This window comes from Lynx rufus, unplaced genomic scaffold, assembly GCF_022079265.1.
Source record: "Lynx rufus isolate CCGP_SWC_20201006 ecotype Redwood Valley unplaced genomic scaffold, mLynRuf1.p SCAF_5, whole genome shotgun sequence".
NCBI lineage: Eukaryota > Metazoa > Chordata > Mammalia > Carnivora > Felidae > Lynx > Lynx rufus.
In genome coordinates, this window is record NW_025814867.1 from 81,446,205 (window position 1) to 81,460,934 (window position 14,730).

Consider the following 14,730-nt stretch of genomic DNA (forward strand, 5'->3'; position numbering starts at 1 on the left):
CATGAAAAGATGCTCAACATTGTTCATAATCAGGGAAATACAAATCAAAACCATAGTGAGATACCACCTCACACCAGTCAGAATGGCTAAAATGAACAACGCAGGAAACAACAGATGTTGGCAAGGATGTGGAGAAAGGGAGCCCTTTTGCACTGTTGGTGGGAATGTAAACTGGTGCAGATACTCTGGAAAGCAGTATGGAGGTTCCTCAAAAAATTAAGAATAGAATTGCCCTACAACCCAGCGGTTGCATTATTAGTAATTTATCCAAAGGAAACAGGAGAGCTGATTCAAAGGGGCACATGCACCTCAACGTTTACAGCAGTGCTATCAACAATAGCCAAATTATGGAAAGAGCCAAAATGTCCATCAACCAATGAATGGATAAATTGATTGATTGATAGATAGACGGATAGATATACATATGCATACACAAAGGAATACTATTTGGGTATGAAAAAGAATGAAATCTTGCCATTTGCAACAACATGGATGGAACTGGAGGATATTTTGCTAATTGAAATAAGTCAGAGAAAGACAGATATCACATGATTTCACTCATATGTGAAATTTGAGAAACTTAACAGATGATCACAAGGGGAAGGGAAGGAAAAATAAGATAAAAACAGAGAAAGAGGCAAACCATAAAAGACTCTTAAATACAGAGAGCAAACTGAGGGTTGATGGCAGTGAGGGGTGGAGGGGTGGGGTAAATGGGTGCTGGGCATTAAGGAGGATACTTGTTGGCATGAGCACCGGCTGTTATATATAAGTGATGAATTACTGGGTTCTACTCCTGAAACCAAAACTGCACTGTATGTTAACTAGCTTGAGAATAAAATTAAAACAAACAAACAAACAAACAAGCAAACATAGCCTAGATATATACATTAAAAACTATTCAGGCAATTACATAAATTGCATAAAATAGGTCCTAGTGATTGGCTATCAAGGTTAATTAACCATAGAAGGTGACCATTTCCTAAAGCATATTTATGATGGGTTACAATAACAAATCTGTCCCCCCCCCGAAAAAAAAAAAGCCACAGCTGTGTAATTTATCAATAGCTGAATTTATAGACAGTGTTTTCCTTAAAAAAATATTTCCTCCAACTATATAGTCCTTTTCAATCTTGCTGACCTTGAAATTTGCTATAAAGGATTGTGTTGGAAGGTAGTAGGAGACTACCTGGAGAGAGAGAAGATGACGGGTGGTAGGATTTACCTACCCAGACTCACGTCATGCCATTTAATCATTCTAAGGACAAGAGGCCAGTATAATTATCTCCATTTCAAAAATTAGATAACGAAGATTCAGAAAAATTAACTTCTAACTTCACAAGATCAAGTAGCTGTAAAGTGGGAGAACTAGTATTTGTAAAGACATAAACCTAGCTCCAAAGACTAAGTTTTCTTAGCAATCAGGCTGCTTAATAACCTTTCAAAGCAACATGATTCTTAAATGGTTGTTTATATTTTTGGCACCACTGACATATTATAATAATGAAATATGACCAAGAATGGCTTGATTAATAAGCTTTATTATTTTGTCATTACATATCAGAGATTATAATAAGACTGCATAAGTGGTATTGTGAATCAAAATATAGCTTTATGTTACAACAATAGCAATAAGTCATATTTATATAATGTTTTACAGTTTCAAAATATTTGTACATACTCTACCTCCTTGTGATTCTGTTCTTGTAACAGCCTGTGAAGTAGGCAGAGCCAATTTTATATTCACCATTTATTTTTATTTTATTTAAATGTTTATTTATTTTGAGAGAGAGAGAGAGAGAGAGAGAGAGAGAGCATGCATGCGTGAACTGAGGAGGGGCTGAGAGAGAGAAGGAGAGAGAGAGAGAGAGAGAGAATTCCAAGCAGGCTCTGTGCTGGCAGCATGGAGTCCGATGTGGGGTTCGATCTCACGAACAATGAGATCATACATGACCTGAGTCAAAATCAAGAGTCAGATACTCAACCGACTGTGCCACCCAGGTGCCCCTTCCTCACTATTTAAAGCTGAGGAAAATGAGAGACAGAGAAAGGTTTTGCTTAAGTTAAATAGATGCAGAGTTTAAATGAAAGCCCAGGCCATTCATTCACTGATTAATGATGAATGAACTCTTTCAACAAATAGTTTTGCATATCTATTATGTAATATTCTTATTTCTTAAGTGATCTCTAATCTCTTATTCATTTTGTAAATCTGAGCCTTACATTAGAGAGTGTATGAAATATGTTAATAATAGTGCCTGCCAAGCCTAACTAACATCTTTTCAAGTCCCAACCTAACACCCCTACTCAGAGAAACTGACTTAGGTTGTTCTTTGAGTGAGTTCACTCAGACTGGCTCAAGAGCAGCAAATCCATAAACAGGCTGCAAACATATGGTCTAGCATAAAATATCTGCTCACAGAGACAATGGCTATTGAATAGAAAGACACTGAAAAAAAAGACAGACTGAAGGAATAGAAGGGTCAGACTCCAAGTTAAAGGGCAGGCTAAATAGAGCATGAGCTCTTGTTCTTACTCTGAACATATAGTAATGCTGGCTACTGTATTTTAAATAAATTAAAAACAATTAGACAAGATATAAAATAAAAAAGGGAAACAGCTAGATGCCATAAATGAAAAATAATCCCAGAGCCGTGGCAATAATCAAAAGTTGAAGCCATGTTGTTTTTGAGAAAGTGAGAATATATGTGTTAGTGACTTGAATTTTTAAGCTGCATGCAAAAATTGATAAATGCAGTGAGAGCTGGAGCTAGGCTCTTAGTAGAAGCCAGAAGCCAAGTAAGTGCTACTCTGTATTTGCCTAGAGTCTTAAAATCTCTGAAATCTCCCCCACGCAACAGCTTCTGAGGTCTTAGGTATGAACCAAGTCACCAGTAAAAGCTTGAGATCTTAGTTCTATACTTGTGTACAGATCAAATTTACAGCACCTGAACTATTTGGAAGAACCTGAGGTAGAAAACCCGATATAAAAATTGGAACCAGTCTACCCATAGGGCCTAGGCAGAGGCAATGAAAAAACTGCCCCGTAGAGGAACCTCCAACACTCAAAGTTCAGGTAAGACTCCCCAGGAAGATGACCACTGAAGATGTTCTTACTTACAGATTTAAACATAGAAAGGTGGATCACAGACTTACAAATGAAAAAAAAAAATGGATATGTATGGGATCACAGGAAAAGAAATAAAAGAAAGACACTTTAGTGTGTTTATGTGTTGCAAGTGCTCAAAGTGATTTAAAAAACCAATAAAAAGAAAAAAAGAACAAAATTGTAATATAAAAATAAGTAGTTTTAACTGTCAGTGAATTTCTTATCAGCAAAAATTGAGGCTAGCTGACTTTTGGAATAATATTATCAAAACTCTGAGGGAAAAAAATAAAACTGTCACCCTAAAATTATATATTAACTAAACCATAATTCAAACCTGTGGATGAGATAAACACATTTTCAAAAAGAAATAAATGCTAAGTGAAAGCACTCTCCATGGAATTTATAAATAGAAAATATACTTAAGCAGGAAAGAAAGTAAACCCAGAGGAAGTAGCATGCAAGAAAATATGAGCAATAATTAAATAAATATATTAATAAACATAAGGATTAAATATTAATTTTTAAATAATGATGTTTTTTGTATATGTAAAAAAAGAAGGTGGAATTAAAATACTAAATAACATGAGAGATCAGAGGGGAGTCATCAATATGGTTGTTAAAGTAGATATATCTTGTTATATCTTTTTCTTGTTTAGGAGAAATAAATTTTAAGTTTAATGTTTCAGAAACACTAAATGATATTTTAGATATATTAAAATATAATAGAAGCCACTAAAATAGTATAAGTGTCTAAGTTTAAAAGTAGTAGATTGATAGAGTGGAAAATATTGATAGGCCAGAGAAAAGACAATGCTATCAGTCCAATAAAAGGAAAGAAAGGGAGATAACAAAAAAAATCATGATAAAGAGATAATGCAAATGAAGTTGGTAAAAATAAATTCAAAAATACTAGCAACTGATCAAACATAATCTTGGCAAAACACTTCAAAGTAAAGGAAACATATATTGACTATGAGTATACTTATCCATATCAAAAGATGGTGCACTCTAAATTCACATTAGCAGTTGCTTCTGTAGACTAGGAAGAGAAATGTGAATGGATTGGTTAAAAGGGGGTCCAATTTACGTGTAGCATTTTGTTTCTCTGAAGAAAAAAAAGAGACTCGAAGCCAATACCACAGTGTTATCAGTTATCAAGTCCTAATGGAGAGTATGTGGGTATTTTTAAATTCCATATTAGTGCTTTAATTTTTTTAAAGGTCTCCATTTTTCATCAGAAGTCATAAATCATATTAATAGTTCTCTGAAGTGAAGGTTATGAACTCCTGCTTCTGCTGGATGTCAATAGATAATTTCATACCTGGGGTTTCCAAGAAACAGCAACAAATATTTGAGTTCCTCTGAGTACTTTCATCATTTACTGACACATTAAAATCAACTCACTTTACTTAAAGTAGCTTAGGAGAGTCTCTATTGCTTTTAATTTAAAAATTTTGCCCAGAGTTAAGATGGCAGCTTTTAGTAGGAGGGCCCTAGGCTCCTCACCTCCCTCCATACAACTAGATAACTATCAAATCAGTCTGAATACCCAAGAAATCAACCTGAAGTCTGACAGAACAAACTGCACAACTAGAGGGAGAGAAGAGGCCACGTTGAAGAAGGTAGGTAGTGCAAAGACATGGTTTTGGGGAGAAACAGACTGCGGGTTCTGTAGAGGGGAGGGAGCCCTGGTCACAGAGGAGAGAGAGAGACAGAGGAGCACACAGGGGAACACACAAGGAGAGCACTTCCCCAAAGCCATTGACTGGGAAAATGAGGGGCTGATTTTCATGAATTTTTGCAACTAGTGAGGTTTGGAAACTAGAGTTTTATTTTATTTATTTATTTTTTCAACGTTTATTTATTTTTGGGACAGAGAGAGACAGAGCATGAACGGGGGAGGGGCAGAGAGAGAGGGAGACACAGAATCGGAAACAGGCTCCAGGCTCTGAGCAGTCAGCACAGAGCCCGACGCGGGGCTCGAACTCACGGACCGCGAGATCGTGACCTGGCTGAAGTCGGACGCTTAACCGACTGCGCCACCCAGGCGCCCCTGGAAACTAGAGTTTTAAAGGGGGAGGGGAGTTTGGTTGTGAATGAACCCTGAGGGCACTGCCCTACTCCTGGAGAGAAGACAGGCAAACAACCCTGGGAAGGACCATAGTGGAGTCAGAGATCTGAAGAATGCCTGGGGCACACAGTGGAGATATTATTTGTTCTTCTTAGAGCTGACACTGAGAGGTGGCCTTCACAGAGACACCTCTCTTGGGACAAAGGAGCTGGCTAGCACCCTTCCCCCTGACCCCCACCCTTCAGCACAGGTACAGAGACACCTGCTGAGAATGACTCTCCCAGATACTAGCTGCCTAGTTTGCTTGCTGCAGCTCCCATACCCCTGCGCTCTGGTATGACAGCCCTTCTGGGTCAAACCTGCTATCAGACCCTCCTCAGGGAGATCAGCACAGGCTCCTGCCAATACCATATCCCTAAAGCCTGGATTTTTAAAGTCCACAGGGCCTGGCTGGGATAGAGTCTGAGGGCACTGCACTACTCCCGAGAGAAGGTGGGCAGGGAATCCAGAGGCAGACAGCATGAAAACAGTGGTCTGAAAAATGTCTGGGATGCACAGTGGGGAGATTGTTGGCTCTTTCTCAGAGTACTTTTCTGGGAGAAGCAAGCACAGAGACCCCTCTCTGGAGACAAAGGAGCTTGCTGGCACCATTTCCTTCCCCTGCCCCTCAGCATAAGTACAGAGCCACCCACCTGTGGTAAACAGCATAGCACTGACACAGGCTGCCTAACGTGCTTACTTACACAGGGTCCCACACCCCTGCACTCTGCCAGTATTGCCCTTCTAGATCAAGTCTGCCTCAGTCCCAGCATGGAGGGCTCCTTCCCCAGAAGACCAGAAGAAGGCCCTGCCCACACCACATCTCCCAACCACAGAGTTTTTCAAGGCTTCAGTTGACATAGTATCAGGTCTCATTTAACAGGTAGACCAAAGCATGCCTAGGTAAAACTCACCACACTCTGGCCAAGGTCTAAACACTCCCCACTGCAGGCAAGAAGTGCCTCTGCAGACAACTGGCCTGAAGAACAGAGCAGCCAAAACACAGCATGAAAGTGCACCAGCACATCCCAGATATACTCCCTAAAAGCAACAGGCACTGCTCACTATATGACTGCTTCCTCATAAAGCCATTACTCTCACAAGTAGGAAATACAACAGGCTTTTCTACCACAGAGAAGACAGAGACTTAAACAAAATGCCAAAATGGAGGAATTCATCCCAAATGAAACAAAAAGATATGGTTATAGAGATCTAATCAAAACAGGTACAAGTAATATGGCTGATGGAGAATTTAGGCTTGAGAAAAGAATGAAAGACTTCAGGGAAGCCCTTACTGCAGAGATAAAAGATTTCAAAAACAGTCAGAAATGAAAAAATACAATAGCTGAGATTTGAAACACTGGATGCAATGAACACAGGATGGAAGAAGAAGAGGAACAAATAAGTAATACAGAAGATAAAATAATGGAAAATAATGAGGCTGAACAAAAGAAAAAAAGAATTATGGAATATGAGAATAGACATAGGGAACTCACTGACTCCATCAAACATTATAACGTTTGCATTATAGGAGTCCCAGAAGAAGAAGAGAGAAAGGGGATAGAAAATTTAGTTGAGGAAATAATAAATGAAAATTTCCCTAATCTGAAGAAGGAAACAGACATCCAAATATAGGAGACACAGAGAATTCCCATCAAAATCAACAAATGCCGGCCTATACCAATACATATTACAATCAAATTTGCCAAATATAGAGATAAAAAATCCTTACAGCTGCAAGACAAAAGAAATCCCTAACTTACAAGGGAAGACCCATAAGGCTAGCTGCAGATCTTTCAACAGAAATTTGGCAAGCCAGAAGGGGGTGGAATGATATATTCAATGTGCTGAATAGGAAAAATCTGCAGCCAAGAAGACTCTATCAAACCAGGCTGTCATTCAGTATAAAAGGAGAGATAAAGAGTTTCCCAGACAAAATCTAAAGAAGTTCATGGCCACTAAACCAGCCCTGCAATAAGTATTAAAGGGGAACTCTGAGTGAAAAAGAAAGACCAAAAATGACAAAGATAAGATAGGAACAGAGAAAATCTCCAGAAAACAATGACAAACCAAGTAACAAAATGGCCCTAAATACATATCTACAATAATTACTCTGAATGTAAATGGACTAAAGGTTCCAATCAAAAGACACAGAATGTCAGAATGGATTACAAAAAAAAAAAAAAAAAAGACCCATTTATATGCTGCCTCAAGAAACTCATTTTAGACCTAAAGACATCTGAAGATTGAAAGTGAGGGGATGGAGAAATATTTATCATGCAAATAGACATCAAAAGAAAGCTGGAGTTGCGATACTTACATCAGACAAACTATATTTTAAATCAAAGACTGTAACAACAGATGAAGAAGGACACTATATCAGAATAAAGGGGGTCTATCCAACAAAAATATCTAACAATTGTAAATATCTATACTCCCAACATGAAAGCACCCAAATATATAAAACAAATAATAACAAACGTAAAGGAACTAATTGATAATGATAAAATAAGAGTAGAGGACTTTAACACCCCACTTACATCAATGGACAGATCATCTAAAGAGAAAATCAACAAGGAAACAATGACTTTGAATGACACACCAGACCAGATGGACTTAACAGATATGTTCAGAACATTCCATCATAGAGCAGCAAAACACACATTCTTTTCAAGTGCACATGGAACATTCTCTGGGTCACAATTCAGGCCTCAACAAATACAAAAAGACTGAGATCATACCATACATATTTTCTGACCACAAATGCTAGGAAACTTGAAGTTGACCACAAGAAAAAATTTGGAAAGACCACAAATACTCGGAGGTTAAACAAAATGCTACTAAACAATGAATAGGCCAACTAGGAAACCAAAGAAAAAATATATACATATTAAAACAAATGAAAATGAAAACACAATGGTCGAAAATCTTAGGGATGCAGGAGAAGCAGTCCTAAGAGGGAAGTATAGAACAATACAGGCCTATATCAAAAATCAAGAAAAACCTCAGATAAACAACTTAACCTTGCACCCAAAGGAGCCAGAGAAAGAACAACAAACTAAGCCTAAACCAGCAGAAGGGAAATAATAAAGATTAGAGCAGAAATATGTAATATAGAAACTAAAAACAAAACAATAAAACAGATCAATGAAGTGATGAACTGGTTTTATGGGAAAAAATCAATAAAATTCATAAACCTCTGGCTAGACTTATCAAGAAAAAAAGAGAAAGGACCCAAGTGATTAAACCACAAATGAGAGAGGAGAAGTAGCAATGAACACCAAAGAAATACAAATAGTCATAAAAGAATATTATGAAAAACTATATACCAACAAATTGGAAAAAAGAAGAAATGGATAAATTCTTAGAAACATATAAACTACCCAAACTAAAACAGGAGGGAATAGAAAATTTGAACATACTGATAACCAGAAAAGAAATCAAATCAGCAATCAAAACAGTCCTAACAAACAAAAGACCAGGACCAGATGTCTTCACAGGAAAATTCTATGAAAAATTTAAAGAAGAGTTAATACCTATTCTCCTCAAACTGTTCCAAAAATCATAAATGGAAGGAAAACTTCCAAATCATTCTATGAATGAATGAATTCATGAATTCATGAATCAATGAATTCTATGAATGAATGAATTAATTACTCTGTTACCAAAACATGACAGATTCCACCAAAAATAGAACTACAGACCAATATCCCTGTTTAACATAGATGCAAAATCTCAATAAAATACTAGCAAATCAAAGCCAAATACCTCAATATCACAAAGGCCATATATAAAAAACCCACAGCTACTATCATCCTCAATGGGGAAAATTGAGAGCTTTTCCTCTACAGTCAGGAACAAGACAAGGATGCCCACTCTCACCACCATTATTACCACACTACTGGAAGTCCTAGCTACAGTAATCAGAGAACACAAAGAAATAAAAGGCATCCGAACTGGCAAGGAAGAAGTCAAACCTTCACTATTTGCCGATGGCATTATACTCTATATTCCCCAAACACGCCAAAACTCTCCACCCAACAATTTCTAGCACTAAATACACAAATTCAGTAAAATCGTAGGATACAAAATCAATGTACAGAAATCTGTTGCATTTCTATATACCAATAATGAAGCAGCAGAAAAAGAAATAAAAAAAATCAATCCCATTTACAATTGCACCAAAACCCAATAAGAACCTGAGAATAAACCACAACCAAAAAGGTAAAAGATCTATACTTTGAAAACTATAAAACACTGATGAAAGAAATAGAAGATGACACAAAGAAATGGAAAAACATTCCATGCTTATGGATTGGAAGAACAAATATTGTTAAAATGTATATATTACCCAAAGTAATCTACATATTTAATGCAATTCCTATCAAAATACCACCAGCATTTTCCACAGAGCTAAATAATCCTAAAATTTGTATGGAACCACAAAAGACCCTGAATAACAAAAGCAAGCTTGAATAAGAAAAGCAACACTGGAGGCATCACAATTTCCAACTTAAAAGTTATATTACAAAGCTATAGTGATCAAAACAGTAGGGTACTGGCACAAAAATTGAAACATAGATCAACAGAACACAATAGAAAACCCAGGAATGAACTCAGAAGTAGATGGGCAATTAGGAAGGCGCCGGCGGTTAGAGCAGCCACCGCCCGGGACTCTTCGCGAGAGCCGCCGGGAGCTCGGTCATTGCGGGCCGTGGGGGGCGGCAGGCAGGCTGGAGATTACTTCTGTAACTAGATCTCCAATTTGCTCAACAAAGCAGAATGTCCCGATTGCGACAACCCCCCCTTGTGACAGGCATCTCTCCAAACGAAGGAATACCATGGACAAAGGTCATAATTAGAGGAGAAAACCTTGGGACTGGCCCAACTGACCTCATTGGTTTGACAATTTGTGGCCATAATTGCCTCCTGACGGCAGAATGGATGTCTGCAAGTAAAATAGTATGCCGAGTCGGACAAGCTAAAAATGACAAAGGAGACATTATTGTCACAACCAAGTCAGGTGGCAGAGGAACCTCAACAGTGTCTTTCAAGCTACTCAAACCTGAAAAAATAGGTATTTTGGATCAGTCTGCTGTGTGGGTTGATGAAATGAATTATTATGATATGCGTACTGACAGGAATAAAGGAATTCCTCCCTTGTCTCTGCGTCCTGCTAATCCACTTGGCATTGACATTGAAAAAAGTAAATTTCCCCAGAAGGACTTAGAAATGCTGTTCCCTGGAATGAGTGCTGATTTTACAAGTGAGAATTTTTCAGCTGCTTGGTATCTTATAGAAAACCACTCAACTACCAGTTTTGAACAGCTTAAAATGGCAGTCACCAACTTGAAGAGACAGGCTAACAAGAAAAGTGAAGGCAGCTTGGCATATGTGAAAGGAGGTCTTAGTACTTTCTTTGAAGCCCAGGATGCCCTCTCAGCTATCCATCAAAAGCTAGAAGCGGATGGAACGGAAAAAGTAGAAGGATCCATGACGCAAAAACTGGAGAATGTTCTGAACAGAGCAAGTAATACTGCAGACACATTATTTCAAGAAGTATTAGGTCGAAAGGACAAGGCAGATTCCACTAGAAATGCACTCAATGTGCTTCAGCGATTTAAGTTTCTCTTCAACCTTCCTCTAAATATCGAAAGGAATATCCAAAAGGGTGATTATGATGTGGTTATTAATGATTATGAAAAGGCCAAGTCACTCTTTGGGAAAACGGAGGTGCAGGTTTTCAAGAAATATTATGCTGAAGTAGAAACACGGATTGAAACTTTAAGAGAATTACTTCTGGATAAATTGCTTGAGACACCATCAACTTTACATGACCAAAAACGTTACATAAGGTACCTGTCTGACCTTCATGCACCAGGTGACCCTGCTTGGCAATGTATTGGTGCCCAACACAGATGGATCCTTCAGCTCATGCACAGCTGCAAAGAGGGCTATATACAAGATTTGAAAGGTACCCCAGGCCTTCACAGTCCCATGTTGGATCTGGACAGTGATACACGTCCCTTGGTGTTGGGTCATCTTAGTCAGACAGCGTCATTAAAGAGGGGCAGCAGCTTTCAGTCTGGTCGAGATGACACATGGAGATACAAAACTCCTCACCGGGTGGCATTTGTTGAAAAACTGACCAAGCTTGTTTTAAGTCAGCTGCCTAACTTCTGGAAACTCTGGATTTCATATGTTAATGGAAGCCTTTTCAGTGAGACTGCAGAGAAATCAGGCCAGATTGAAAGATCGAAGAATGTAAGGCAAAGACAAAATGATTTTAAGAAAATGATTCAAGAAGCAATGCAGTGTCTTGTGAAGTTGATCCGTGGAGCTCTGCTCCCACTTAGCATCCCAGAGTGTGGAGTGAGGCAGTATGGAGGCTGGGAGGTAAAGTCTGAGCTGTCAGGACAGTGGCTTGCTCATGTCATCCAGACCATAAGGCTTACTTATGAATCGTTGACTGCCCTTGAAATTCCTAATGACATGTTACAGACTATCCAGGATCTCATTTTAGATCTCCGAGTACGTTGTGTGATGGTCACATTGCAACATACAGCGGAAGAAATAAAGAGATTAGCTGAAAAGGAAGACTGGATTGTCGATAATGAAGGACTGACTTCTCTTCCATGTCAATTTGAACAGTGCATTATACATTCTCTGCAGTCACTTAAAGGAGTTGTAGAGTGCAAGCCTAGAGAAGCCAGTGTCTTTCAACAACCTAAAACACAGGAGGAGGTTTGTCAACTCAGCATCAATATCATGCAGATTTTTATATACTGTCTGGAACAGTTGAGCACTAAGCCTGATGCAGATGTAGATACTACACATCTTTCTGTTGACGTTTCTTCTCCTGATTTGTTTGGAAGTATCCATGAAGACTTCAGTTTGACTTCTGAACAGAGACTTTTGATAGTCCTAAGTAACTGCTGCTACCTAGAACGTCACACCTTCCTAAATATAGCAGAACATTTTGAAAAGCACAACTTCCAGGGAATAGAAAAGATAACACAGGTTAGCATGGCCTCATTGAAAGAATTAGACCAAAGACTCTTTGAAAATTACATTGAGTTGAAAGCAGATCCTATCGTTGGCTCCTTAGAACCTGGAATTTATGCAGGCTATTTTGATTGGAAAGACTGCCTGCCACCAACAGGTGTCAGAAACTATTTAAAAGAAGCATTGGTGAATATAATTGCTGTGCACACAGAGGTGTTCACTATTTCCAAAGAATTGGTACCTCGAGTTCTATCCAAGGTGGTGGAAGCAGTTTCTGAAGAGCTAAGTCGACTGATGCAGTGTGTTTCATCCTTCAGCAAAAATGGAGCATTACAGGCACGGCTTGAAATCTGTGCTTTGAGGGATACTGTGGCTGTTCACCTGACACCTGAAAGCAAGTCTAGTTTTAAACAGGCTTTGGAAGCTCTGCCTCAGCTCTCAAGTGGAGCAGATAAAAAGTTACTGGAAGAGCTGCTGAACAAGTTCAAGAGTAGCATGCATTTGCAGCTCACCTGTTTCCAAGCTGCTTCGTCAACTATGATGAAAACATAAATACCTCCACAGTAAGGGCAGTCTAAAGATAACAAGTAATAAATTATTATTACTTTGTTAAGTGTGCTACAGGTATTAGCATATAAAGCATTAGGTTTGCAATCTCTCTTTTCCCCAAATTGGTAGCTTAGAAAGACGTTGGTATATGTTTTATTTCAACCAAAATGACCTTGTTTGAAATGCCCGAGCAGTAATTTGTTTTGTCATTTTTATTACATTAGGCCCTGTATGGCTTTAAAATACCTTTAAATATATATATTCTTAGCTAGATGTTGCATGATTAATGCTACAGGAAGAGATACCTTTCCAGAGAGTGCTTCAAGATGGCATATGATGTAACAAAGGCATTCTTCAGTGTCTCATATACCAGACTTTAGTGTCTCTAGCTTCCAAGGCACGTGGAGACATTGGTAAGAAGAGATTTAGAAAGTTATATTTAGACATCTTTGGAATTTTAACTGTCCTAAACTGTACATCTGTACTTAAAAATACAAATACCTCACTCTCCTAACTCAAGTGGATTTTTAGAAAATTTGCCGTCTGCTTAAGAAAATGTTATATTTGGGGTAGATTATTTGTGCCCAGATGTCCATGAGTTAACTTTGTATTTTTCTGCCTAATTTTTATTTCTCACTGCGCTAATAAACATTAAGCACCTTTCAAAAAAAAAAAAAAAAAGATGGGCAATTAATCTTCAACAAAGCAGGAAAGAATATCCAATGGAAAAAACATAGTGTCTTCAACAAATGGTGTTGGAAAAACTGGACAGCAACATGCAAAAAATGAAACTAGACTACTTCCTTACACCATACATAAAAATAAATTCAAAATGGATTAAAGACCTAATTGTGAGACAGAAAGCCATTAAAATTCTAGAGGAGAAAACAAACAGTAACCTCTTTGACATCGGCCATAACAACTTCTTACTAGATATGCCTCCTAAGGCAAGGGAAACGAAATAAAAAATAAATAATTGGAACCTCATCAAAATAAAAATCTTCTGCATAGGGAAGGAAACAATCAACAAAACTAATGAAAACATATGCAATGGGAGAAGATATTTGCAAATGACATATGTGATAGTATCCAAAATATGTTAAAAAACTTATCAAACTCAACACCCAAAACCAAATAATCCAGTTAAGAAATGGGCAGAACATTTTTTCAAAGAAGACATCCAGATGGCTAACAGACACATGCGAAGATGCTCAACATCACTCATAATCAGGGAAATACAAATCAAAACTACAGTGAAGTATCACTTCACACCAGTCAGAATGGCTAAAAATCAACAACACAGAAACGGTAGATGTTGGGGAGGATGCACAGAAAGGGTAGCCCTCTTATACTGTTGGTGGGAATGAAAATGGGTGCAGCCCATTGGTGCAGCCACTGTGGAAAACAGGATGGAGGGTCCACAAAAAGCTAAGAATAGAATTACCCTATGATCCAGCAATTGTGCTACTAGGTAATTTACCCAAAGGGTACAAAAATACTAATTCAAAGGGGTCCATGCATTCCATGTTTATAGCAGCACTATCAACAATAGCTAAATTATGGAAAGGGCCCATATGTCCACTGACTGACAAATGGATAAAAAAAGATGTGTTATAAATATACAACGGCATATTACTCAACCATAAAAACATAATGAAATCTTGCTATTTGCAAAAAATATAGATGGAGCTAGAGAGTATTATGCTAAGTGAAATTAATCAGAGAAAGACAAATACCATATGATTTCACTAATAACAGAAATTTAAGAAACAAAATAATGAACACGGCGGGGGAGGAGAGAGGAAAACCAAGACACAGACTCTTAACTATAAAGAAAAAATTGATGGTTACCAGAGGGGAGGTATGTGAGTGGATGCGTTAAATAAGTGATGGGGAGTAAGAAGTGCACTTGTGATGAGCACCAGGTGTTGTATGTAAGTGATGAATCACTAAATTC

General features: G+C 38.0%; 1 protein-coding gene across 1 annotated transcript; it reads left to right on the top strand.

Annotated features, from left to right (window-relative positions):
• The first annotated feature begins 9,930 nt into the window (after positions 1 to 9,930).
• On the top strand, positions 9,931 to 13,429 carry LOC124526911 (exocyst complex component 2-like). The gene has a single exon (XM_047100111.1). It carries the CDS (start codon positions 10,002 to 10,004, stop codon positions 12,774 to 12,776), a length of 2,775 nt encoding a protein of 924 aa, XP_046956067.1. The 5' UTR covers positions 9,931 to 10,001; the 3' UTR covers positions 12,777 to 13,429.
• The last annotated feature ends 1,301 nt before the right edge of the window (positions 13,430 to 14,730 follow it).